General features: G+C 46.2%; 1 protein-coding gene across 9 annotated transcripts in view; it reads right to left on the bottom strand.

Moving 5' to 3' along the window:
- The window catches only part of LOC137413498 (neurexin-1-like), a 1,626,023-nt gene that overhangs the window by 1,043,474 nt on the left and 554,793 nt on the right, over nt 1-27,756 (bottom strand). For 8 of the 9 annotated variants that reach the window (XM_078779254.1, XM_078779246.1, XM_078779249.1 and 5 more), the window contains exon 8: nt 15,506-15,889. In XM_078779254.1, coding sequence (XP_078635380.1) covers nt 15,506-15,889 — 384 coding nt within the window. Of the gene's footprint in view, nt 1-15,505; nt 16,103-27,756 lie in introns of those variants that run through there. The other variant, XM_078779255.1, reaches the window with a different exon arrangement.

Here is a 27,756-nt window from a genome sequence, read left to right as displayed (position 1 = left end):
AAATAATGCGCCCCCACCGTAAATGTATAGTTTGAAGACAATTCCGCAATTCGGTGAGCTGTGGGCATGAGTCTTTTAGGTAGGGTGCAATGGAGCAGCGGGACATATTTATTGGTGTTTTAAAACTGTCACACTCAGGGTCAGGTTAAAAGTAGAGGGAACTACACCTACGTGCCACACTAAGGTAAAAGTTATAGGCCCGGGACGTGCCTAAGGGGAGGAGGGTGCAGTGTTGTGGATATGAGAATGTTTTTTTAATTTATTGTTGTGTTATGAATTGTTGTAAAATATCACCCTCCTTCCTGCAATTGTTGTTGTATAAAGATCAAAGGGCGTTCCAGTCGTTAGTCCATAAAACATACATGCAGGACACCATATATCTTTGTTGACAGTTATATCCTTATTATGTGTATTAGGCTAAGGATTTGTCTTCCATTAACGTAATACTCCATTGCACTGAATTACATAAGATAGATCCCCTTTCAATTCCCTCAAAGCCTCCATTACCAACTGCATTCCCCTTTTTGCATTCTTTGCCGACTGAATTGGGCGGTTTGCTGCAATTGCCACCATTGAACATGTGCTCGGGTCGGGGAAGAAATGCGTGTCTCCACCTCGTCATAGAGGGGAGGAGTGAACCAGCCCTGGCCGACCAACCCAGAACGAGGGGTTTGGCTGGGGAGGGCGGAGAGAGAACGCTTGGGGGAGGTTCGAAGAGGATGAAGGGTGGGGCTGATATAACCCGCAGAAGACGCCCCCACGTCAGACGAGTCCTGGAAAAAGCACGCGACGTCCCCACAGCAGCACGAGCAGACGATAGAGACGGCAGACGAGTCGGGACGAGCCCTCGGAGAAAGAAGGGAGACGCGTCCTGAGGTGAGCCAGAGAAGCAGTTTTGGCACCACCAGCAGTGTTGGCTCCACCAGCAGCTTTGGCTCCACAAGCAGCGTTGACTCCACCAGGCAGTTTCAACCCGTTACCCCGCGGGAACCAGATTGCGGTGGCATCGGTGGCCGTCGAGGTCCAGCCCGACGTCCCGTGCGGGATCAAGCCCGAACCATCTGCCCCAGCTGAACCTTCCCATTCCTCCTTCCAGCATTCATTCCTGCCATTCCATCCGTCTTGTGTACGTGAGTTTGTTTTGTTTGTCTTGTCCCAGGGAATAAGTTAAGCTTGTATAGTTAAGCTAGTATTTTCACTGTGTCACCTGCTTTTTCCATTTTCCCTGTATATAACCTTGACTGCTCCTTTTGCTTTAGTGTGTGTAAATAATAAATCCTGTTATTCTTCTGTACGTCTTCTTCTTCCTCTTTACATTCGGTCGCTTTAGAGGTTTCCATATTGAAAATCTGTGGCGCGATTTTGGCCAACGTCCAGGAATCGGGTTAGTCGGGGTAACTGTTAGGGCCGCGGCGCCATCCGCTCGGCAAAACAACATCCTATCCGCGGTCCGTAACAATATATATATACATATATACATGTCTATATATATATTTTTTATTTTTTAATTTTACATATACATATATACATATATATACACATATATAGCCTATATATATATATATATATATATATATATATATATATATATATATATATATATATATATATATATATATATATATATATATAGATATATATATATATATACAGACTTGGCATTTAATATGGAATATATATTTTTTCTTGACTTGGGTTTACTTTCTTAACTCAGTATATCAATCTGGTGAGTTTCTTTTACACTTTGGTGATTTATTTGTTCAAAGAACCATGTCACTGATTGTCTGTCGCAGCAAGAAGTCAACAACAGGATTATATCACAGGTGGCGTGGCAAAATGTACGGACAGGTGCATTTGATGATTGGCTTCACAGTCGGGTATATAAGGGTTGTTGCGTTCTGTATTAGTGGAAAACAACTGCTGCACATCTCCAAAAGTTATTGCCGCTTCCTCTGGAGATGGTCCGTCAACTCGACAATGCTGTTTGTCATGGAGTGGTGGCTTTACGAAATTACGGCATTAAACAGCGTGCTATTGCTCGGCAGTATGGCATCACTCAAGGTCAGGTGTCAAAGATCCTGAAACGAAATGCTCAGAGGGGTGTCCCTACTCCAATACCGAGGCCAGGACGTCCCTGCAGAACCACAAGGAGGGATGATCGCCAGCTGCACCGGTTAGTCTGAAATGGCCGTACCAAGTCAGCTAATCGGCTTAGGGCTGAGTGGCAGCAACTGACAAATGTGCCTGTATCCAGAAGGCTGGTCAACCATTGACTGGTTCAAGCAGGCGATGGTACCAGGCGTCCCCTGAGAAAGCCACGCGTGACCAGACAATACCGCCAGCACCGATTGCAGTGGGCCAAAGAGCACCGTCAATGGCAGCCAGGACACTGGAATCATGTGACCTTCAGTGACGAGTCTAGATTTCTGGTCTATCGTCAAGATGGCCGCTTCCGAGTGTGCAGACAAGTGCATGAAGCCTACAACAAAGATTGTATAATGCCAAGAGAAGAGTCCAAGCCGGAGGTGGTGGGGTGACTGTTTGGGTTGCTTTTCATGCAGGGGGCAAAACTGACCAGGTTGTTCTGAATGGAAACCTGAACCAGTTCAAGTACAGGGCCATTCTGGAAGAAACATTGCTTCCATTTGCTCGTGCAGCCTTTCGAGGAAACTTTGTCTTCCAAGATGACAATACACGGCCTCATCGTGCTCGCATGATCCAACACTTTCTTGCTGACCGTGGTGTAGAGCATATGGAGTGGCCTGCCATGTCCCCTGATATGAATCCGATAGAGAACTTGTGGGCAGAATTAACGCGTCAAATCGACCACTTGGACCAGCAGCCGACCTCTGTGCGTGAATTGCAGCAGGCTATTGTCACTGCATGGCAAGCGATTCCTGTCCAAACCTTGGCAAATCTCGTGAACAGCATGCCTCAACGTGTACGTGCTCGACTGAATGCTCGTGGGGGTTACGCGAAGTATTGAACTGTAATTTTACTGTCCGTAATCCCAGTCGTAATTTAACTTTTGTTTTTGTTAAAAAATTTTTTGGCTAATGTGCAAAATAAAGAGATACTTCTGGAAAACGTACAGAAGTTTAACACAGTACTGTACATGAATTGAGTTCGATATCAGTTTACATCACTTTCAAGGATCAATTTATTTGTTTCGAAATGTCAAATGTGGTTTTTGTTTCTTTTGAAGGTCACATTAACAAAATATAGAATAATTTCAACATAATTCCAATGAACTTTTGGTTCTAAGACATCTTGAAAAGTAAGTTCACCCCCACAAAAAAAATATTCCATATTAAATGCCAAGTCTGTATATATATATATATGTATATATATATATATATATATATATGTATATACAGTGAAACCTTGACTTACGAGTTTAATTCGTTCTGTGACCGAGCTCGTAACTCAATTTGCTCGTTTCTCAAATTAAATTTCCCCATTAAAATGCATTGAAATGCTATTAATCCGTTCCAGCCCTCAAAAAACCACACCAATTTTTTTTGTTACGTGTTTTTAAATAAGAAAAATGTACTTTATAAATAACAAATAATGTATAAACAAGCACGACCTCGTATATACTGTACATAATAAGCGGCGTTACGCGCGCTGCTTGTAAACAAGGAGGAAGCGGACAACGCGGTAATTTGTAAGAGTCTTTATTCAAGAGCTCACTGTAACACTGGCGCGCTCCGGGCTGCGCGCCCGGTGTATATCCTGAGGCCACGCCTACCCCTCGGCGTGGCCGCCGCCCACTTGGTGCGTGGAATGATGTCACCACGCCAGTGAGCTTCCGTGTCCACCACAATGTAAAGAAATAAACTGGTTTTATTAAGTGTATTTACCTTGAAGATCAGACGAAGATGCTGGCGGAGGTGGAGGAGATGACTTTTGCCTTTTTCGCCACACTTTCCTCGCTTTCACTTGCAGGGCGTTTCAATAAAAACCTGTCCAACGAGGTTTGTTTCTTCCTCCCTTTCAAAATGTTTCGATCGTACTGCTACGATCGTACTGCCTCGCCAAGTCGACAACACGCACACCTCGCTCATGTTTTTCGACGATTGCGTGTTTTATATCCAAGCACATCATCCTCTTCTTCTTCTCAGTCCGGCCCTTGGCACTCAATTTCTTAGGACCCATGGTTAAAACTAAGAAATTTTCCAAAATAACCAACATGCGAAAACAAAGCAGCAGCGATATACGGCAGAGATGCTTGCACGGCAAGATAACCACGTGACCGGAACGCTCGTTGGGCCACCTAGTGGCGGGTGGCGTAAGCTCGTAACTCAGATCTCGGCTCGCATCTCAAAGCAAAAAAACGCCCGAGCGACGGCTCGTATCTCGGAAAACTCGTAAGTTGGTGCACTCGTAAGTCAAGGTTTCACTGTATATGTATATATATATATATATATACATACACATCTTACTATAATTCACCAAATGTCCGTCCATCTGTCTGCCTGTCTGTCTGTCCGTTCGAAGGTACCATAAAAACTGCTGAACCGATCGCAACGATATTTTGGGTGGGTAATCCTGGGATCTCCAGGAGTAAAATAGGCTATTTCGCTTTCCCAATTTCAGCTTTGGTCTCCAGCATTCTCAGGTTTGGACTCCCGCATAACATTCGCGTTCGCATAACGTTCATTGTGAGGATGTTTTCATTGTGACGATGTTGTTTTCCCGGGTGCCGCACAAACGGCTGCACCTATCGCTGCACAGCTGCACCGATCGGACTCGGTGACCTCGGACAAAGACCTTTTATAAGGACACAGCTTGAATGGGCTTGAGAGAATTCCAACCCCCTCCCCGCCATCACGGCCGTCTCTCCAACTCACAATCCCACGAGATATGCGGAGAGTGAACTTTGGCCAAGGTCATTATTTACTTTTAATGATGTTTATATACGAATAATGTTTAATGATGTTTATATTGGTTTTGGGTCGTGCTTTCCGCATATCTCGTGGGATACACATATATATTGGAAGGGAACCGTCACTTCCGCCTTTGTTGTTATTATATACTTGTAGGATTTTTTGTTTCAGGTAATATTGTTGTTAAGATTTTTGTGTGAAATGGAGATGATTTTAGTCAAAGGTGAAAAGAAATGTTTGTGAAGGAAAAAGAAAGACGCAGCAAAGAGGCTGGAAGAGGAGAAAGGAAAAAGTTGGCAGAGAGAGGAGCAGACGGCCATGAGAGAGAAACAGCCATAAAGTCGCATCAGGGCTGCGAACAGATTTTTTGGATGTTGGTCGCGAATGAGTTGAGGCTTCCCAGGGGGAGGGATTGCTCGTGACATCGTCCTATATTGCAATTTCAATTAAACCTGTGTCTCAGGTTTTATCATCAAGTGTGAGTTGTTGTTGGAGAGAAATCAAGTGCCTCCATTACAGGCCGATACGCCATTTTGCCCTCGAAGAAGCTGTCCACTTGGTGCATCTTGTTTTGTCATTGGGATTCCCATATCGACATCATCGTGTTGATCGCCGTTTGTTTCCATAACGGCTCAATTCCCATATCAACCTCTCACCTCGGAACTCCTCGTCCGCCCCCGGGCCGATGCCTGCCTGTTCTCCCCATTTTGCACGACTTCAACCAGCGTGGGGATTACTGCACGGACTTTGGGGAATTTTACATTCCACTCACGTTTGTCGTATCGTGAGTTTATTGCTTTGAGAGCATTGTGGGAATGATGGTAATGTTTGTTTGATGTCAGTGACATTTTCATTGTACTTTCTTTAATAGTGTTATTATCGTGTATGTGAGAGTTCTTAATACAGTTCCTTGTTTTGTTCTGCAATTGCATTGGTGTGGTTTTACCATGGTTTATTAGAACACGCAAAATAACAAATCTTTCTGCCGCGTTACCTCTCGAGACTCTGAGGTGCACCATATCCGGGGTTCGGGGAGGAACACGTAACAATATATATATACATATTGTTGCGGTTTTGAGAACCCACACAGGTAACATCATTAAAGGTTAAAGGTTGCACCCCATAGCTAGGCCACATGCAACACGTAGGTCACCTTAGAACGTTAGTTATTTCGTAGTATGTGTTTAGGATAAGGCCATTTCCAATAGTCGCATCTGCGTTGTGTAAAACAAATAAGAGTAGGCCCTGTCCATTTCGCAGCCTCCCTCCAACCGACTCTATTGCGCCTATCCTGTCTGCACCCCATTGCCCCTCGCAGTTTGTTACGCTTTGGCTGCCAGCAGCGTTTGCTGCTCTTGCTCGCTCAAACCAGCCCAAAAGCCATGAGGTAAGGCCCGAAAAGGGGGCGGAGCGCAAGGGTGGGGGTGTGGCCACATCAAGCAGCCATCAAGGGCGGAGCCGGTAAGACCCCATCAACCAATCAGGGCTGAGGCGACATCGCCTGACAGGGTGTGGCTAGAGATTCCAGAGGGTTCGCTGGGCGTGGCAATAAAACCCATTGTGCGAGGCCCCCACCTCAGTTATGAGAAGGGAGAGGCGCTCGTCAGTTGCAGTATGAGTTATGAGCCGGGGGTCCTCTGTTGAACGACTGATGAGAAGGGAGAGGCACTCGTTGAGTTATGAGGAGGGAGAGACGCTTGCGAGTTATGAGAAGGGAGAGGCGCTCGTCAGTTGCAGTATCAAGTTGAGAAGGGAGAGGCACTCGTTGAGTTATGAGCCGGGGGTCCTCTGCTGAATGAGGTTGAGGATAGACGCGCTGTGGCAAGCATTTGGAAAGGATTGATTGCGCTTTACAAAGGGCTGGCGAAGGACTGCAGCGTTGTGAAGGACTTGTGAGGGGAGCCAAACCTTGGCATTCGATGTGCCTTTGTTGGTGGAAGGCGCTTCGGTAACATCTTTGGGGGAGCGGAGCGGCACAGTGTACATAGCGATACCGGGAGCGTGCATAAAGGCGCCGGTACAACTATAACGTACGCAATATAATCGCCACTTAGCGATCCCCCGATATATAATTGTCTGCCTCGCGCCTACGCCACGCGGAGAGCTGCCTGCCATCTTCTATCGCCTGCACGGTACGAGTCGGGGCCCGGACGAGCTGTGGACGCCATCGGTGGACCCTCAACCCGACCATCTACAAACCCCATGTGAGTGAGTCTGAGAGTGAGTCTGAGTGTGAACGGGGCCCGTGTCCAGGGAATAAGTATAAGACTGTATAAGGCTGCCCTGTGTATCTGCTTTTTCCTCTTCATTGTACATTGCTCTTTCTCTTCCTCTTCTTTCTTTGTAAATAGTTAATAAACCAATCTGTTCTTCCTGTCTTTCCTGCTTCGAACGTCTTAGTGATTTCTCAATTGGGTAAGCGTGGCACGATTGACAACCGCTCAAATCGGGTTTAGTACCTGCTAACGGCCCGAATCGCGGCTCGCTAATCGCTCGGCGTGTCCACTAACGCCGTGGTTCGGGTGGGGTTATTTCCTTGCTTCCCGGAAGGCGCTGGTACTTAGGTAATAGGACCAATTCGACCAACCACCCTATTCAGCGCTGACCGGAAGGAACGTGATAGCCCGGGATCGCGTCGGCCAGTAAAAGGACAAGGGGATTAATCCCCCCTTGATAAGGGGAAGGCCGATGTTGGAGATCCGCAACAATATATACATATATACATATACTTCGACATATACATATACAGTGATCCCTCGTTTATCGCGGGGGTTACGTTCCAGAACCCCCCGCGATAGACGAAAATCCGCGAAGTAGCGACCATATTTTTATTTTATTATTTATATATATTTTAAAGCTTTATGACCCTCCCCACACTCTTATTAACCTTTCCCACACTCTTATTAACCTTTCTCACACTCTTATTAACCTTTCCCATACTCTTATAAACACTTCCTATACTCTTAAACACTTTTTACACTCTTAAACATACGTAATTTTAACAACATATAAAATTCGAATGGGTACTCACCATTGAAGATACTGTAGCGACCCATGGGTCCCCCAAGCAAGCCCAGCATCAGAATCTCCTTGCTCCAGCCGGTGACGGCACCGGCGGGGATCCGCGGCGCGGCGCCAGAGTGGCTGGTCACGTGACCACCAAAGCGTGCCGCGCATGCGGGTATAATCAGCTACACCTGTTGATCACGTGACCACCGAAGCACGCCTCGCTTGAGAGGCGTGGCTTTCGGTTTCGGTTTCTGGTTGTGCTTTATAATGCAGCCCGATAAACGGGCTTTTCAGTGTTCCCGAGTTGGTTTTGAGAATAAATATCTTCTCGGACGAGTTTGTGTCTTGCCCGTCATTTCGTCCGTGTCAAGCAAGAGCCCCGGCTCTTCAATACTACAACTTGCGTGATGAAGATGATGATGAATTAGCTGTGCAGTACTGATGACGATGAAGGTGATGACGATGATGAATGTACTGCACAGCCAGAAAGAGCATTACAGTTACCCATTACGTGGGTAACTAGCGCAAGTGGAAGCTGCCACATCTGCGTTTTCCATACGCACGACTCTTTGTCTCTTTGTCTACTCTTCTACTGTACACTATGTACAGTATTTTATTTCTTGTAATATGTTTTAATTACTGTATTTTTCTTATTTTTTTACGTTTTTTTATTTTTTAGGCTAGAAAATGCTTATTTTACCACAAAAATATTTAAAATAATAGTATATAAAAATACATTTATACCGCAAAATCCCGCGATATAGCGAAAAATCCACGATATAATTTTACATATACTAGCGAGAAAAACCCGCGATGTACCGAAGCTGCGAAAAGTGAACCGCGATATAGCGAGGGACGACTGTATACATATACATCATATAAGCCTTTCTCTGAGGATATCCCGGAGACTCAATAGCTCAGTGGGCTGTCACCGTGTAAGTGATGAGTTCCTGGGTTTGAGTCCTGGGTTGAGTCAGAATTTTTTCACACTAGCTCCACGCAGGAATTTACTTCCTGTTTCTTAAATTGTTTGATGAGTTCATCTTCAATGCACTTTCACACTTACATACACTTGTGATGAAATTGTCATCCAAGTTACGACACTGATGTTATTCTCCTCATTGCCGCTATGCGACACCTCCGCGGCTCCTATAAAAGAGACTGCCTTTCAGCGCAGAAAGGAGTTCTTCATCCATCATCGCTATGTAACTCGATAGCACCTCTGGGCTTCCGTAGAATGGTAACGATTCTGCAATGTACACTATCTGCTCGCTTATCGAGATACCACCTGTATGCACCTGTATTCACCTGAAGTAATATTAATACAATGATTATTGGTTTTCTCTCTAGATGCTGTTGAGAACGATTACGATTAAACCTACTCTTGGGACAATGTTGTATCTCTGAATTTACAACAATTAATCGTAATCCTCTCCTGACATCGCTCAGAATTGAGATGATGCCCACGCTCCTGCGACTGCCCACCTCGGAGAGGAATGACCAGCGGAGGACCCGCCGAGCCAGCTCTAGCCACGGAGCGCCAACTACTCTCGCTACCAGTCTGCCACGAAGAGACCGGATGCATTGGAACCTCGCAAGCATTTCGTTCCGGAACTACGCCGTCTGAGCACGAACTGCTCTCCCGAGGTCCGAACGCCGGAGCAGGGGTGACGAACTCCAGCAAGACGCCTGGAGAACGATGCTACTGGGAAGCATCCTGCAGCTGAAACCCCGTCGGGTCGACGGACATGCTCGGAGCCGAAGGTACGAGTTTGGCTGTGACTGCCTCGGTTACGGGAAACGCTAGCGGCTGCTTATGCGAGAATCGGAGTCCTCTTGGATTTACGTGCCGGGCACGAGATGTGATTTTCTACGCGTGTGCTCACGACGCGCCTGTCTAACGTGCCTCACTCCGCCGGCATATCTGACCACCGCTGGATGGAACCCCTTATATGCGTGAATCCCGCGCGCTGCACCCATTGCTGGATGGAACCCCTTCTACGCGCTAATCACGCGCGCTGCACCCATCGCTGGATGGAACCCCTTCTACGTGCGAATTGCGCGCACTGCACCCATTGCTGGATGGAACCCCTTTTATGCGCAAATCGCGCGTGCTGCACCCATCGCTGGATGGAACCCCTTCTACACGCGAATCGCGCGCGTTTCCCATCGTGGGCCCTACTCTGCGAGGCCGGCGGCCCCGATTGCTGCTTGTCGGAATCCTGCCTACGCGTGTCTACTCAGCGAGGCCGGCGAACTCCGCTGCCCGGAATCGCCTCAATGCTTGAGGCTCGTCTGGCACCACTCGATGACTCGCCACTGCACGGATGCCCAGCTGTCGGCGCCGTCATCTCTGTCCCGATTAACGGACAGGCAGCGAGCCTCGTCTGACAGAAGTTTCTGAGGACATCGAGCGGGATCTTCATAGACTTTCACGGCACTCGGGCAATACAGGGGAATGTTGTATCAAGCTAGATGATGATACACCATAGCACGATATATTCGGATGACCGCCTAACGGTCTTGCCCACCATCCTCTTTGCTCGGGTGATAGCGGGAATGGCTACCGCACTGTTGACGCTATTCCCCGCATCTAACTCCTGACAAACACGGCCCGATAGCTATCGAACGAGACGCTACTTCAGGACGTGCAATTTATTGCTGCCCAGCGTGCTCGCCCACTCGACTCGGCATGCCGTGCTGGTTCGACAGGCCGAGTTCGACTTTCTGTTTTACCTCGAACACGCAGTGCGCCCGAGTAAATACAATCCACTCGTCGACCAGGTTCGTATTCGGTACCTCAATCTCGAGCCCGCTCGAGTGCTGGTGCCAAATGGACGCGAGTCTATAGTTTCGGTGCGCCACTTTGCTCCGTGCGGGGATACCGCTCAGCTGGAACTCAGCTCGGGGAACCCGAGGACGGGGCAATTCCCCGTCAAACCCGCCAATTGATGACGTCACCAACAAATCACGCGTTTGCCCTAAGGCGTCTTTCACGTGATTGCGTGCTTCAAGCGCTCTCGTCATCGGGGTTCGTTTACCAGAGTTTCCATGTACCTTGGTAACTCCACGGTAGCGGAAATACTCAACCTGACTGCCCCAGCACATACGTGCGTGTCATCAAGTTATCTGTGGCGCTTCCTAGAGGTCGCGCGCCCGCGCCGTCTCGCCCTCAACGAGGACCCATGCCATTATTCGCTAGGACCATAGTGCCTTCGGGGTGTCTAGCCCTCAACGAGGACTCATGCCGTTATTCGCTAGGACCATAGTGCCTTCGGGGCATCTAGCCAACAACGAGGACTCAAATGCCGTTATTTGCTAGGACCATAGTGCCCTCGGGGCGTCTAGCACTCAACGAGGACTCATGCCGTTATTCGCTAGGACCATGGGGCATTTGGGGTACACGGTGACCCATGAGATGATAACATTGAGCGTGGCGCCTGACTCCCTTGTCTCCTGAGCTAGACACGGTGGCACCATCCCGCCTGTTCGCCTTTGACTCTTGGCTCGTTGTTTCCAGGACAGAGCTCTTGGCTCGTTTCCATGACATTCGCGCCGGGATCGAGACTGCGAGACGCCTCGCCCGGCTGTTGCCTGTTTCCCTTTCTCTCTGACACAGACTCTGAAGGTCGCTCGACTTCGGTACACAGCGCGCAGCTGCAATCTCGGAGGAGGGGATGGATGAGGGGGTGGATGAGAATGAGGGGGTGGATGAGAACATTCTCTCGGTTTTGTCGATAGGACAAATCCATGGATGGCAAATCCATCCAGGACATTGCGGAACTCCATGGCGTCAGTGCGTGGAGTGATCCAGCTAGATCTGAGCCATTCAATGGGATGGATGGCAAATCCATCCAGTACATTGCGGAACTCCATGGCGTCAGTGTGTGGAGCGATCCAGCTAGATCTGAGCCATTCATCGGTATAGCCGATCTCCTTCGTTGCGCCGAGCCTTAACTCTAATTAAGGTACCGGAAGGACAATTTAGGTTAGGTTACACGTAACATCGCATGCCGTGCGTGTCCGTCCGAGGTAATTACCGATCCACAGATGCCATCAACGCATGCTGGACGGGACGTGATATGCCCGTCTGCGTTTTCGAGATGAACAGAGGCCTCGGAGGAGTATGAATCGCGGAGAGCGAGTAAGATTTCTTTGACGATTGACTTTAACGTGCATGGGGACGTATGTCGTCTGTGCCGGGTGAGGCCTGGTCGTGAGGGGCTGCAAACATAAATACTTTGACTTTAGTTTGCGACAGACGGCCGGGGAGGTATTAGCTAATGGCTCCGAACTAATGGCTCAGAATGGCTCTCATCGATTCTCTCTCTCTCCCTCTTTGTGTACTCCTGTCCTCGCTATTATTCCATGACAACCTGGACCCAACATGGATCTAACATGAACCCATGGGAGCTGTATGCGGCTTCTGCTTGGTCGGTTACGAATGATCCGCTGGGGGGGGGGGGGGGGGCTTAGTACAGGTAAAGGCCGACGTGGAGGCTTACTGTAAATGCGCTGTGCGACAAATGACGATTCGCTCTTCAACAAGGTACAAATTATCCAACCTAGCTACTGTGCCGACTACCCCACTGTAAGACTACTGCGACCCACAGGCTCTTCGTCTTCTCCCTGGGACCCACGGGATGTACACTGCTTGCTTTGTTCGATATCTTCTTGTTTGGGATTTCCTTTCTCGATACATATATATCTGGAAAATGATTGCTAACCAGACTATGAGTGCATGGTTGAATTGCAGTAACTCTGTAATCGGGATTGATGACGCCCTGGGTGTTTAGACAGGCAGTAACATCCTTTCCGATGTATTTTGATTCTTTGCATTCCTATGTATCCCTCTGCTGTTTATCAATATGTGCCCTACTGTTCATTGCCAGCTAGTCAAGTTTTAAACGTGGGGAGAATGTGATGAAATTGTCATCCAAGTTACGACACGGATGTTATTCTCCTCATTGCCGCTACGCGACACCTCCGCGGCTCCTATAAAAGAGACTGCCTTTCAGCGCAGAAAGGAGTTCTTCATCCATCATCGCTATGTAACTCCATAGCACCTCTGGGCTTCCGTAGAATGGTAACGATTCTGCAATGTACACTATCTGCTCGCTTATCGAGATACCACCTGTATGCACCTGTATTCACCTGAAGTAATATTAATACAATGATTATTGGTTTTCTCTCTAGATGCTGTTGAGAACGATTACGAATAAACCTACTCTTGGGGCAATGTTGTATCTCTGAATTTACAACAACACTTACATACACATACATACACTCACATCCGGGGTCTGCCTAGCAGGCATGTAAGACATCGGCCATTATAAAGCTCGCAGTGTTAGTGTGAGAAATCTCTGAGGATATCCCGGAGACTCAATAGCTCAGTGGGCTGTCACCGCGTAAGTGACGAGTTCCTGGGTTCGAGTCCCGGGTTGTCAGAATTTTTTCACACTAGCCCCACGCAGGAATTTACTTCCTGTTTCATATATATATATACACATATATACATCATATACATATATACACATATATACATCATATACATATATCTATAATCATATTAAGATGAAAAAATCATATTAAACTAGAATGGCATTCATGGAGCGCATAGTCTCACCACACACATTCATTTTGAACCAAAGTACCATCGTTAAATGAATACCCTACTATTATGGCCAACTGCTATTATGGGCCATATACCCATATCATCGATGCACCCTATTATGTCACATAGTTTCTTGGCATAGGTTAATGAACATCATAAATTTAAATTATTCACTTGCTTGGGGTCGTATATCAGATATATGAAGTTTCAGATTTTTCGTATAAAGATTTCAATTCAACCAATTATGGTTGGAATACCACCTCACCGGTGAAGTCATCATTATCACCCTATATACTCCATGGGGAGTTGATAACATGTGCCAAGTTTCAATTTTTTTTCATTGATCTGTTTTGGAGAAAATTATGTCCAATTTTTCCCCTTTAATCCAATAAGACTGCCATATCATGTGACCTATGACATTAGAATTAGCAATAAAATATTCTTCATGGGGAGTCCCTCCTATGTTTAAAGTTTCACATAAATTGGACAGGCGATTGCAGAGAAAACATTTTTGAAGCAAAAATACACAGACGCAGACACACAGACAGACATACTGACATACTGATGGACAGACATGCATACAGGGGCATTGCAATAGCCTCGCATTATCTTTGGGGGAGTCTGATGAGAAAGAAAGCACACTGAGCATGAAAAGGGGAATCCTCTATTGGGCCTGACGTTTTGGGAGCAGTGGAGCTTCCTTCCTCACTACTAGACTGTGCTAAATCCCATTCTGGTAGTTGTGCAGAACTGCGCACCATAATCCAAGGAGTCCATCAATTACTGCAAGTGAACCACCAACCCCAGCATTTCATCAATAAATGCCATAAAAAAAATAAAACTAAGGCAGGTCATGACAACAAAGCCCACAAAGACAGACATAGTCCCCTACACTGGAACAGCAACTGAACCTTTCAATCTCCTGCTACAGCCCGACGATGTCCACATTGCCAATGAACTCAATGGGACTCTTCACTGGTCGAAATACCACCACATTAATTCTCAGTAAGTACACTGATGTTTACTATTTGCCTTTGTCCTGCATTTAGTGAATGTATAAGCTCCACTATTAGTCAATTAGGTCATTGCAAAAATGAGAGAAACTGATGATGGATAGTCCCCACGATTATTGTTTTTGATAAACATAATTTGGGTTTTGAGTGGAAGGACAAAATTTTTAATCAGGATGTAATTTAAAAAATGAACAAGTCAGGAAACGACGATGGTTCACGAGCGAGCGGTATTCAATGACAATGCTCAATGAGCAATGTTATGAGGTTAGTTAGCTACACAATACCGAAAATTCGGTTAGATTCCGAGAACTTTGAAAATGTGACCTTTGTGACCTTCAAAGGTCAAAGGTCGAAGATTATGAAATTTGTTGGAAAACTTGTATTTCATGATGTATGTGATAATATAAGATCATGTACGACATTTCACCCTATCAGGAAGCGAACAATGTATTAAAACCATTTTAAAAATCGACTTTTCTAAATTTTGTGACCTTGTGACCTTGACCTTGGGGTGAAGATGAAAAATCGAGCACCGTGGGGCTAGACACATGACATTGGCCTAGCCAAATACCGAAACCGCTGTCAGATTCCACCAACTCCCTTGGAGAAGATGTAGCTTGAACTCGATTACCCCCTAAAAAGACATCTTTTTCGGGCGTGGCTCCGCCCACAATAGGCGCAACACGCCCACTCTAGGCAGGACACAACTAGATCATGATATCAACCTCCCACCCAAGTTTGATTAAGATCGGATGATATCATCGGGTAGTTATGCTGCGGACAGACAGACAGACAGACACACACCCATGACGAATATAGTGGTCACTCTGTTTGATAACTTGTGAACCAAAAACATCACATTATTCAAAATAAAAGCTCGATGCCATGAAAAAGTGGATAAATAAAATAATAGGCATGCAAAAAATTGGATAAAAGAGAGTAAAATAGAAATTCTGTTGGTGGATATTGTGAGGACATACCCCTTTCGCAGGTGCGTCCCGCATAACCAGTTGCCGTGCAGTCACATACGAAGCGATTCCACCCTTCCCTGCACACACCACCATGCCGACATGGCCCACTTCCACAATTTTGCAGAGAGGCTTTGGCACAGAATGGTTTGACACCAGCTGCAGCCTGCTCCTCAGCCAATTGCCGGATGTCTTTGCTTTGTCCATCTACGAACATGTCACGCACGCATCCCACATAACCATATCCGAGCAATGCCGTCCACAACTCAGTAGGCAGTGGGCTACTGATACGGGATGGTGGTAGGCCACCCAGGAACATAACTGCATCCAAATCGAGGATCTCGCTTTCCCCGCTTGCTGTGAATGGACTGCGTTGGCTGTTCACTGAAACAGAACCTGTGGGTGAAGGGATACAACCGAGAAGAAATCTCATGAAAAATAATTGACGAAAGGCAGGACCAAGGTATGCTTCTCAATAAACTACACTATAATTTAAGTAAAAAGGCAGATGGCATATTTCATGCATAAGGAGAGACTGGGAGGTTAGGGGATAGTGAAATTGACTGAAAGAAAAAGATAGAGGAAGTTGATGAAGAAAGTGGAAAGGAAAGGGAAATAAGTTGAGAAAGTGCCATCCATGTACATTGGGAGGGTGGGAGGGATAGGAGGAAGTGTATGTGAGTGGGAGGTCAAAAATCCTGCCATTTTGTATCCATATATGGACCTACACATAATACCCCATATTGTAAAAGTGGATTTTTTTTTTTTTAGAAGAAATCTTAACAAAATAATTAAAAATGAAATCTATAAATATCTAATTTATGTCAGTATTCAACCCGTTGAGTCAATACTTCGTGGAAGCACCTTTGGCAGTGATTACAGCTTTGAGTTTTCTTGAATATGTCTGTATCAGCTTTGCACATCTGGATTTGGGGAGTTTTTCCCATTCTTCCTCGGAGATTTGTTCAAACTCTGCCAAGTTGGATAGGGAGCGTCAGTGAACAGCAATATTCATGTGCCCATTTTTCAGGAGTAACTTCCGTCTGCCCACTCTCCCATAAAGTCTAGATTTGTAAAATTCTGCAGAGACCATTGTCCTTACGGCAGGTTCTCCCATCTCAGCCAAGGGACTCTGTAGTTCTGTCAAACTGGTCACTGGGTTCTTGCTCACCTTACTGACCAAGATGCTTTTTGCCCGGTTGCTCAGTTTGGTCGGACGGCCAGCTCAAGGAAGGGTCTGGGTAGTTCCATTACTGTGCTCTTGGGAACTTTCAACACTAGAAATTGTTTATACCCTTCCCTAAACCTATGTCTCCTAACAATTCTATCTCGGAGTTCTACAGACAGCTCCGTGGACTTCATGGTAGAGTTTCTACTCTGACATGCGCTGTCAACTGTATGACTTTATCTAGAAAGGTGTGTTACTTTCTAAATCATGTCTAATCAATGGAATTGGCTATAGGTGGACTCCATTAAAGTTGTTGAGATATCTCAAGGATGATAAAAGAAAATTGGATGCACCTGAGCTCAATTTGGAGTGTCATAGCAAAAGGATTGAATATTTATTGATTTGAGACGTTTCAGCTTTTCATTTTAAATTAATTTGTGAAAATGTCTAAAAAAAATCCACTTTGACATTATGAGGTATTATGTGCAGATCAGTGACAATAAATCTCAATTTAAACCATTTTATATTCAGGCTGTAACACAACAAAATGTGAAGAAGTCAAGGGGTGTGAATACTTTTCTGAAGGCACTGTATAATTATCTTTTCGTCTATTTACTTCACCAATAAATGCCAGCAGTCCAGTGAATGACTATTATGTGGACTTTGGGTTGGGAGAAGGGGGAGGGTGTTGAGGAATTGAAAAAGAAAGTCGGAGCTGCAGACCTGGAGATGAGGATTTGAAGGATGAACGGAGGACAGAGAGTCGGCGTGAGGGGAGGAGGGCAGAGGAGCGACAGGTTTGGGAAAGGTGGGAGCTGAAGTTTTGGGGTTGGGAAGAGACTTGCGGAGGGTTTGGGGGTGAGGGGGTTTAGGACTTGAGGAAGAAAGGGAGAGGGAGAAAAGGAGAAAGGGAGAATACAGAGAGGTGGCATAGGAGCTTAGAGAGGGGACAGAGCTGGGAGAAAGGATTAGAGGACTTGGCGTTGAGGACTTTGGGCTGTGTGTGGGGGTTGGGGTGAGGGGGGCTCCAGAAGGGGAGGTTTGAGTACTTCAATAATAAAGGCATTGAGGACTTCAAATCACATTGTACATGACGTGGAATTTCTATGGGTCCCTGCTATTATGCTGGCAGGGGACATTACTCGCAAACGACTAAAATATTCCACAATTGGGAAAGAATTCCCTTACAACAGCGAGGTGGAACTGGGTATCTGCTAGTATATACTATTTATATGGCCATCAAACCAACAAACAATGGTCAGGACAAGCGACATAAGAACATTAATTATATTTTCATTTTTTGATTAAAAACAGAAATGAGGCAAAAGAGGCATACAAACAAACAGGGTTTATAGGTAGAAGGTTGTAGACAGCAACCGCCTAGGGTGGTACTACCATTCGAACTTTGGGGCATTAAAGTGGTGCCCTGAACCATCTTACACTCTCTGTGTCAGGATTGCTGGTCTTACTGCACTTCTGATACCATCATCGCTTCGGATATCAAATCCTTCCTCATCTCCAATGACATGATCTTGGATCATCAATTTGGATTCAGACCAGGTCATTCTACTCTGGACATGCTGCTTCTGCTGTCTCAACAATGGATGGAGGTCCTCAATGCCAAACAGGAAATCAGAGCTGTCTCCCTTGACATATCACGTGCCTTCGATACAGTCGGCACCCCGCTCTGCTCACCAAACTCTCCTCCTATGGTATCCATGGAAACCTCCACACATGGCTTGCCGACTTCCTCTCTGGTTGCAGTCAATGTGTTGCCCTTAATAGAATTCTCTTAACTTCCCTTCCTGTTCAGGCTGGAGTTCCCTAAGGCAGTGTTCTGGGCCCTGTGCTTTTTCTGGTCTTCATCAATGATCTCTCGCACTCTCTGGAAATTCCTCTCCATCTCTTTGCTGATGACTCCACTCTCTGCCGCTCTATATCTCTCACTCTCAGGTGGGCAGGCAGTAGCGTCTTCATTCTCTGCAGACCTGGACAATATCACAAACTGGTCAAACAAGTCGAACATGTCTTTCAATCATGACAAATCTCACACTCTTACTATGTCTCTCCAAAAAGACCGTCTGGAAAACCCTCCCATCTACTTTCTCAACAATACTCTCGAAGAAGTTCTGTCACTCAAGCTTTTGGGTCTCACGATCTGCCATGATCTTTCCTGGGAAAACCACATTTCAAATCTGGCCTCCAAAGCCAGTCGCCGCCAGGGCATCCTCGGTCATGCGAAGTCCTTTGTGGGCACACCTGAGCTCCTCACCACATACAAGGCTTTCATCCACAGCTCAATGGAATACTGCTCTCCCCTCTGGACTGGTGCTCCTGCCTCACACCGAGCTCGGCCTCTCACTGTTGAAACCAAAGCGTTCAGGATCATTGGAATCTCCCGCGATGAAGCTAACTCTGAGGGCCTGTCACTCACTCACCACAGGCAGGTTGTTGGTCTTTCTGTCTTCTACTGACTCCTCTCTGGCCTAGTTCCCCCTGCTCTGTCTGTGCTATGTCCCCCAAATTTTCCTGCAGGACGCACAACATCTGCCAGCAAACTTCTTCCGGTGAAACTGCCAAAATCAAGACTCGCTGTTCACCTTCACTCCTTCATTCCTCTTTTCTCCCGCCTTTGGAACAAACTCCCTCACTCTCTTCAATCTCACTCATCCCTCCAGTTCTTCAAAACAGCTGTTCCCCCATCCAAAACCTTGATATTTTCTACCCCAGTTAAAACACCCCAAATGCATCTCTTTCCATCTCAAACTACTTTCTGAAATTCCTAGTTCTGTCAATTTGTTTTATACCGTATTCCCCTTTGCTCCACCCCTCCGCCCCCTCCACCAGGCCTCTCTCTTCCACAGATCTACCGACATCCCTGTTCTCTGCTGTTGTTGTGCTTGTATGTTTTCCTCTCTCTCCCCTCTTGCCTTCCGCTCCCTTTATGTATTGTATGTCTTATGGATCTGTGCATGTTCTTGTGTGTAATGTGTTATAGCTGTTACACAAGCCTTGACTCTGTATACAAAAAAAAACAAAAAAAAACTTCCTGTCACGCTCAAACTACAGCTACCGAGCTAGCTCAAACTACAGCTACCGAGCTACAGCTACCGAGCTCTCTTTCTTACAAGCAAATGCCATACACTTTTCATCTCTTTTATTTAAGGCCTGGCCTCGATGAGGGCTATGCAGTCCTTGCCTTGAGCCTCCAACATTAAAAAACAAAAAACAAAAAACAAAACGAAGACAGCAAGATACCATCGAATATGAAAATCAGACGAAACACATAAAAATAATCTCATGCCAAAATATTTATACAAAATTTAAATTAATTAATTCAATTCTACAACAAATTCAATAATATACATGTAATAGCATAACCAAAATATTGCATCCCTTTCTTCCTGATAAAATGCCAGATATGTGAATGAAATCAACTTCATCATGTCAGCTCCTCAAATGTAAATAATGCACCGTTAAGAGGAAAGTGAAACTTTGACTGCACATTCTGTGAGGTTGCTTCAAAATAGATTTTTATAATTTACATTGAAAATAGCCAGAAGACTTAACATAATGAATAAACTCTTGTAATTAGGCCATAAATAGTGTGACAGGAAAACATGGCCTGTAGCTCTGATAGCATATCCTCTATCTCATAATTATTTCAGAATCAAAGCTTTGTGTTGTCATCAGCATCGTTCTTTCTCTTTCTCGCCTTTTTGGTATGCTGAGGTGCATATATGTGTGTCTGTATATATATATGAATTTGGCATGCATACATATATGTGTGTATGTATGTACAGGGACGTGAAAAAGTAAGTACACCCCATGTAAAGTTTTGACTTTTTCAACATATTTCAACATACAGTATTTGATCTTCATTTAAAAAATATTGATAGATAAAGGTGATATAATATAACAAATATCATGAAACATTTACATTTTGTAGTCCATTGTATAATTTAAATAAACATAAATGCAAATTTCACATGTGGAAAAAGTAAGTAAAAAAAGTAAAAAGTAAGTAAGTACAAAAAGAGAGTACACCCCTACATTTAACACAACTTCAAATACCTAAAATTAGAATCAGGTGCACCAGCTCAGGTGCAAATGATTAGAACATCGTCAGAGAGGATCTTGGAGGAACCTGTGTTATTTAAACCTCAGACATTTAGTTTGGTTTGTTCTTTGTTGTTGATGTGTGCGGCATCACCATGCCTAGATCAAAAGAGCTCTCTGAGGCCTTCAGAAAGAAGGTTATAAATGCCAACGGGTCTGGGAAGGGACCCCCACTCTAACCCCCACTCTAGCAGGGAAAATGGCGTTAAAGTGCATGTTGTTGTGTTGTTGTGTCTGTCGTCTGTGTGTCTATCTGGGCTGTAAATTTTTTTTTACCATTTGAGCTTTTGTCATCAAATTTTTAACAAAGGTTTATTACGATAATATGGAGAAGAAAATTAATAATTTGGTCAAAAAGTCAAAGGTCAATGTCACATAAAATGGTCAATTTTCATCCAACTGACCTGAAATTTAAATAATTTGCATATTGGGTCACTGAAATGGTTCACCAATCAAAAGGTAGCAGTTGATTGTTTGTTTTTTTCGATCAAAAGGTCAAAGGTCAAGGTTGCATAAAATCGTCAATTTTCATCCAACTGACCTGAAATTTAAATAATTTGCATATTGGGTCACTGAAATGGTTCACCAATCAAAAGGTAGAAGTTGATTGTTTGTTTTTTTCGATCAAAAGGTCAAAGGTCAAGGTTGCATAAAATCGTCAATTTTCATCCAACTGACCTGAAATTTAAATAATTTGCATATTGGGTCACTGAAATGGTTCACCAATCAAAAGGTAGAAGTTGATTGTTTGTTTTTTTCGATCAAAAGGTCAAAGGTCAAGGTTGCATAAAATCGTTAATTTGCATCCAACTGACCTGAAATTTAAATAATTTGCATATTGGGTCACTGAAATGGTTCACCAATCAAAAGGTAGAAGTTGATTGTTTGTTTTTTTCGATCAAAAGGTCAAAGGTCAAGGTTGCATAAAATCATAAATTTTTATCCGATTGACCTGAAATTTTAAGAATTTGCATATTGGGTCATGAAATTGGGTCACCAATGAAAAGCTAGAAGCCAATTGTTTTTCTAGATAAAAAGGTCAAAGGTCAAGGTTGCATAAAATTGTCAGTTTCCATCTAATTGACTTGACATTTTAGCAGTGTTTGCATAATGGGTCACTGAAGCCAATTGCTTTTTTTCAAAAGATCATGGTCACCTCAAAGCATTAATTTTTTTGTATTTTTTTAGCTGTTTTTGTCATGTTTAGCAAATGGAAGGAGAAGAAGTCTGATTACAAAACGGACACGGATGGGCTTTGCATTTTCAGGTGCTTTCTAGCTCAAATTATGACCAGATAACAGTGACAAATATAATACCACTGATTAATTACTCAAATCACGTCATACTATCACATATGCTCCGATTATTAGATCGAACAAAGACAGGACATATACCAATATACCATGTGCAGATTACACCATCAGGGAAGAAGACATATACTAACTGTGACACAACAAATCATATATTCTCTCCACTTCAACAAGGAAACATCACAATTGTCTACATCAGATCTTGTTAAAATGATATTACAACCACTGCACCACCAACGTGCAAAGGAAAATGATCATAAACATGAAGAAATAAAGCAAGGAGTCAAATAGACTTGGTGGTGAAATGATTCGTGATGCTGCTCCGAGTCTGGAAGGTCGGTAGTTGAAACCACTGCCGACTCATATAAAGATTTTTTAAATGGTATGTGCTGCTACCTTGCTTGACATTCAGCATTTAAAAGCTTAAGAGCACGGCAATCCCCATAGGTTAGCATCCATGGGGAGGAGGAAATCCCTCTTTCGGAAATGTCCTGCTGTGTGCGGTAAGAAAAGCAGCGCCATTGTTGTGATGTCGTCGATACGCTCAAAGTTTTGTCTACAAGATCGAGGCTTGTGTAAGAGCTAACATTAATGACAAAAAAAAAAAACGGGCACATAAGACGAAATAAAGGGAGCGGGAGACAAGATGGGGAGAGAGGGGGAAGCACACAAGTACAACATTTGAGAGCAGGGACATCGGGAGATCTGTGGGAGGTCGAGGGCTTGGGGGGAGGAAGAGTGATGACACTTGCCCCAAACTCAGTAGCTGTGTTTGTCTCGTCTTACAGTCTTGTGTTGTGTCATGTATGTACATCCGTATGTCCGTGTGTGTGTGTGTGTGCGTGCGTGCGTGCGTGTGTGAGCGTGTGTGTGGCAGCTCGACTACAAGCCTTAGATCATGTTAAATAAAAATCGACTTCATCAACTCTATCTGCCACAACTGACACTCCACATTCCAAAAACGCAGCATTTTCAGAGTGAAACAATTACAACAATTATCTGTCATTTCATCACAAGAGAAGCCAAGGGCTTTGTGAAAGCAGCACGCTACAACACAGGTGGAGAGTGAGGCAGAAGGGAGGGATTTGACTGGGCCAGGCAGTCAGTATCAAGTTAAAACATGAATTTGAAAACAGAAGAGCTCCCAAATAGAAGACAATTCAGCAGAAATGATTTATTGGCTTGATTATCATCAATAAGCGTGTCGTTGGTCAGTTGTTAGTGGCAAAAATGTGTCCGAGTTGTAACAAAAGGATTTCTTCTGTTATTATGCACAATTACTTGATATACATATTTCATTACAGTTTATTCTTAAGTATTACAAAATATCATGAAGTATGGTATGACTCCATCTGTCGGAATTGCATGGGAAAAATGGCCGCCCCATCAAATGTGTACAAAATGATATGCTGAAAAGTCACTACAGGGTGAAGTCATAAAGCCTTTAAAAACCATACCGTTTATTCTTTTGTGTTGTCAGAACTACCAAGAGTGATAAAGACACCCGAATACATCGCTAAAAGACACCAGAATACATTGCAAATTGTACTTCCTCCTCTCATCAATTCTGGCAGACATCCCAGCACAATCAATTTTGGTGGACAGTCCAACACAATAACGACTGAAGACTGAATCTCCTAAAAGATTTGACAGAAATTCACCAAACTTCGTAGTTATGATCTGCACAAGGCACAAAGATGTACGAGTAGTCATTTTGGCCCCACCCCTAGGGGTGGACTCAAAAGGTCAAATACTGAAAAATGCAATTATGTGCATATTTTAAACATTTTAAAATTAAACTTTGTATTTGCAATCAATACCCGACCCCCCCACCCCCCCACCCCCTGCCTTCCCATGCCTCCTCCCCCCAGGCCCTCTCCCTCCCACGGATCTTCCGTTGTCTCTGTTTCTCTGCTGTTGTACTTGTGTGCTTCCCTCTCTCTCCCCATCTTGTCTCCCACTCCCTTTATTGTATGTTTTGTGTGTCCGTTTGTCCTTTTTGTGATTGATGTGAGCTCTTTCACGAGCCTCGATCTTGTATACAAAAAAGAAAAAAAAAGAAAAAAAAGAGATTACAATGATTCTGATGTGAGGAAGCGACATTGTCTCTTGGCTAGCGCACCTGCACCACAACCCAAAAATTGTAGGAAACTAAAAAGAATTCAACCACAAAGTACCACGAGCTGTTGAATACCATTTCCGCATGAGCAGACTAAGAATCTCAACCGTAAAATCTCTGCCGTGGATTGCAAGGCCTCGTGGATTGTAAGGTAAATTGCAGGATACTCCAAGATGCATAATGTATGAAGCAAAAGGGCCCAGCATAAACACCTAATAGATTAAAGACAAAGGAAAGAAGAGCGCAATCTCACGTGCCAGGTATAGGGCTGACTCGATGAAAGTTTCTTGGTTTGTTTCAATGATGGGGATGTTGAAGTCAACGTCACATACTCGGTCAACGTTGCATCTACCCATTATGGTGTGTTGAGAACATTGTTGAACCATGTGTATGAGTCACTTGGGGCCTTTAATTTAACTTGGGGAAAAACGTGCAAAGGGTGCCAATATTTTTGGCCACGACTGTATATATACAGCATATTGCCACCACATTGTGTCCTCAATAAATGGCAAACACTTCAAATTGTGTCTGAATTGGCGAAATTGTATTGCGTGAGTCAGCAACTCATTTAATGTACCAGATGCTATCAAACAGTAGTCAGGCTTCGGTCATATACTGCAAAAGTACCTGCGAACAATTCACTTAAAGCATGTAAGGTTACCATGTTCTTTCTACCTCTGCCATTCAATAAAACTCTTGAGACTCTGCATCAGGTAAAGCATCAAGTCGCAATGCTTTACCTGAGGCCGAGTTGTCGATTGTAGTGAATGGTAGGCCAACAAATGATCAAGTGGTGTGGTGTAGCCTGGTAATTGTACACCTTGTCAAGACTGAATCCTGAGAGCGCTTTGCTATGGACAACTGAAATTTGGTAAACGGTCACGAGGTGGACAAACAAAGCGCTATTCCGACGTCCTTAAGTCTACACTTGTGTCTTGTGCCATCCCAGTTGTCACCTGGGAATATCAGGCAAAAAACCGGTCAGTTTGGTGTAACATTTGAATTACCTTGTGCCGGCTTGGGATCCCAGGATCCTGGGTTCGAATCCCGGTCGATCGCTGAATTAACGCCAGGGGGGTTGACTCAGTCTGTCATCCTTCTGAGGTCGGCAAATTGAGTACCAGTTCACTGGTAATTCCCGGTGTGTCGCAAAAGGTGACTAACAGGGTTGAGGGCAGGAAGGGCATCCGGCCATAAAACATTGCTTCAAAAAAGGGACCACGGTGCCCGAAAAAGGCCAACCCCAGCAACGCCCCTTTAAGAGGATCGGGCGGAAGTCATGGGGGATATAAAAAGACGAGGTCCGGTCGGGTTTCAGTTCTGTGGAAATAAAAGAGCCTTGAACAAGTCAAGAAGTTTTTACCCTCTCGTTGTCCACAACTCCTACACTACGACCTTTTGTGTGAGTCGTTGGTCTTTAACTCCATGTAGGTTTCATAAGGTGCAAGGAAGTTCTCACAGGGATCAAAGTATCCACCTTTGTTTTTGTAAAGGGTTGTGGCGGACACGAAAGCTCACTGGCGTGAGGGCATCATTCCACGCACCAAGTGGGCGGCGGCCATGCCTGAGGGGTAGGCGTGGCCGCGGGATATACACCAGGCGCGCAGCCCGGAGCGCGCTAGTGCTACAGTGAACTCTTTTAATAAAGACACTTAAACTTACCGCGTTGTCCGCTTCCTTCTTATTGTACAAGCAAGCGCGCGTAGCACCGCGCTTCATTTGGTGACCCTCCGACATTGGATCAGCCGTCGCTGACCGACCGAATACGCCATCGCAATGGCAAACAACGCGGTTACGATCAAACTCCCCGAGTTCTGGGAGACGCAAGCTGAAGTATGGTTCCTGCAGGCGGAAGCCCAGTTCCGACTTCGAGGCATCACGGTGGACGAGACCAGGTACTGCCACGTGGTCGCCTCCCTCGGGCCCGGCACGGCCGGCCGCGTCGTGTCGGTCCTGAGGAACCCACCGGCCGACGGCAGGTACGAGGCGATCAAGTGTCTCCTCCTCACCACGTTCGGCCTCACGGTGGCCGCTCGGGCCGACCGCCTCCTGGACCTCCCCGAGCTCGGTGACACGCGACCGTCGTTCCGCATGGACCATATGCTGTCGTTGTTGGGCGACGAAACCCCGGACGCTCTATTCCGGGCGTTGTTTCGACGCCAGCTGCCGGCACGAGTCCACCTCACGTTGGCCGGTTCTGCGACAATGGAACCCCGGGCTCTCGCTGCAGAGGCCGACAGGTTCTTCGCGGCTTTGGACACCCAGGCGAGTTTTGGCGCGGCCGTCGCGGCGATCGGGGCTGATGCTGATGCTGACCCTGATGCTGATGCACCACACCTCGTGGATCTCGAGGCTGATGCGCATTTCGTGTCCGCCGCCACACCCCGCCCACCGCCGCCGCCGCGGAGGAAACCGTGGCCTCCGCCGCCTTCGCCGCAAACCTGGTGTTTTTTCCATGCCCAGTTCGGCCACAAGGCTCGGCAATGTCGCCCGCCGTGCTCATTCGGCAGGTCGGGAAATGCCCGGGCCGGCCCTCGGTAGTGGCACTGAGCGCCGGCCATGCAAACAGCCTACTGTTCATCACGGACACCTTATCCGGGCGCCGTTACCTGTGCAACACGGGAGCGCAGGTGAGTGTCGTTCCCGCCGGTACGTCCGACAAGCAGTTCGCGGGCCGGGGCCCCGCGCTGCTTGCCGCCAACGGTACGTCCATTCGCACATACGGAAAACGCTGCCTTTCTCTGCGGTTCGGAGGGCAGGTTTTCCGGTGGTCGTTCGTCACTGCCGACGTGCCTATGGCACTGCTCGGCACGGACTTCCTCTGTGCCAATGGCCTGTTGGTCGACGTAAAGCACAGAAGGCTTGTCCAGGCTGAGACGTTCAGCTCGCTCGCGTGCGCGCTGCCCGCCTCGTTGAGCAGCTCCTGGAGCGGCTCGCCGAGCGGCTTGCCGAGCGGTTCGGTTCCGGCCAGGTTCATCTGTACGCTTCCGGCAGCGAACGAATTCACCCGCCTCCGCGCGGGTTTCCCGGCCCTCACGCGGCCCACCTTCTCGGCGGGGGCCGTCAAGCACGGGGTGGAACACCCCATCCCCACCGCCGGGCTACCGGTCTACGCCCAGGCATGCCGCCTCGAGCCGACGAAGCTCGCCGTAGCTAAAGCGGAGTTCGCTACGCTGGAGCGGCTCGGCATCGTGCGGCGCTCCGAGAGTGCTTGGGCGTCGCCGCTCCACATCGTGCCAAAGCCCGGCGGGGGATGGCGACCGTGCGGGGACTACCGGCGCCTCAACGACGCCACCACCCCCGACCGCTACCCCGTCCCCCACATCCAGGACTTCTCCGCCCGGTTGGCGGGCATGTCCTTCTTTTCGAAGGTGGACTTCATAGGCGGCTACCATCAGGTCACCGTCAGGCCGGAGGACATCCCGAAGACGGCGGTCATCACGCCGTTCGGGCTTTTCGAATTTCTTCGGATGCCCTTCGGTTTGAAGAATGCGGCTCAGGCGTTCCAGCGACTAATGGACAGCGTCTTGCGCGACTTGGATTTTGT

Source organism: Myxine glutinosa, chromosome 5 (assembly GCF_964187855.1).
Source record: "Myxine glutinosa chromosome 5, kmMyxGlut1.1, whole genome shotgun sequence".
Classification (NCBI taxonomy): Eukaryota; Metazoa; Chordata; class Myxini; order Myxiniformes; family Myxinidae; genus Myxine; species Myxine glutinosa.
The sequence above is the reverse complement of the archived record's forward strand: the minus strand, read 5'-3'. Positions and strand labels throughout refer to the sequence as shown.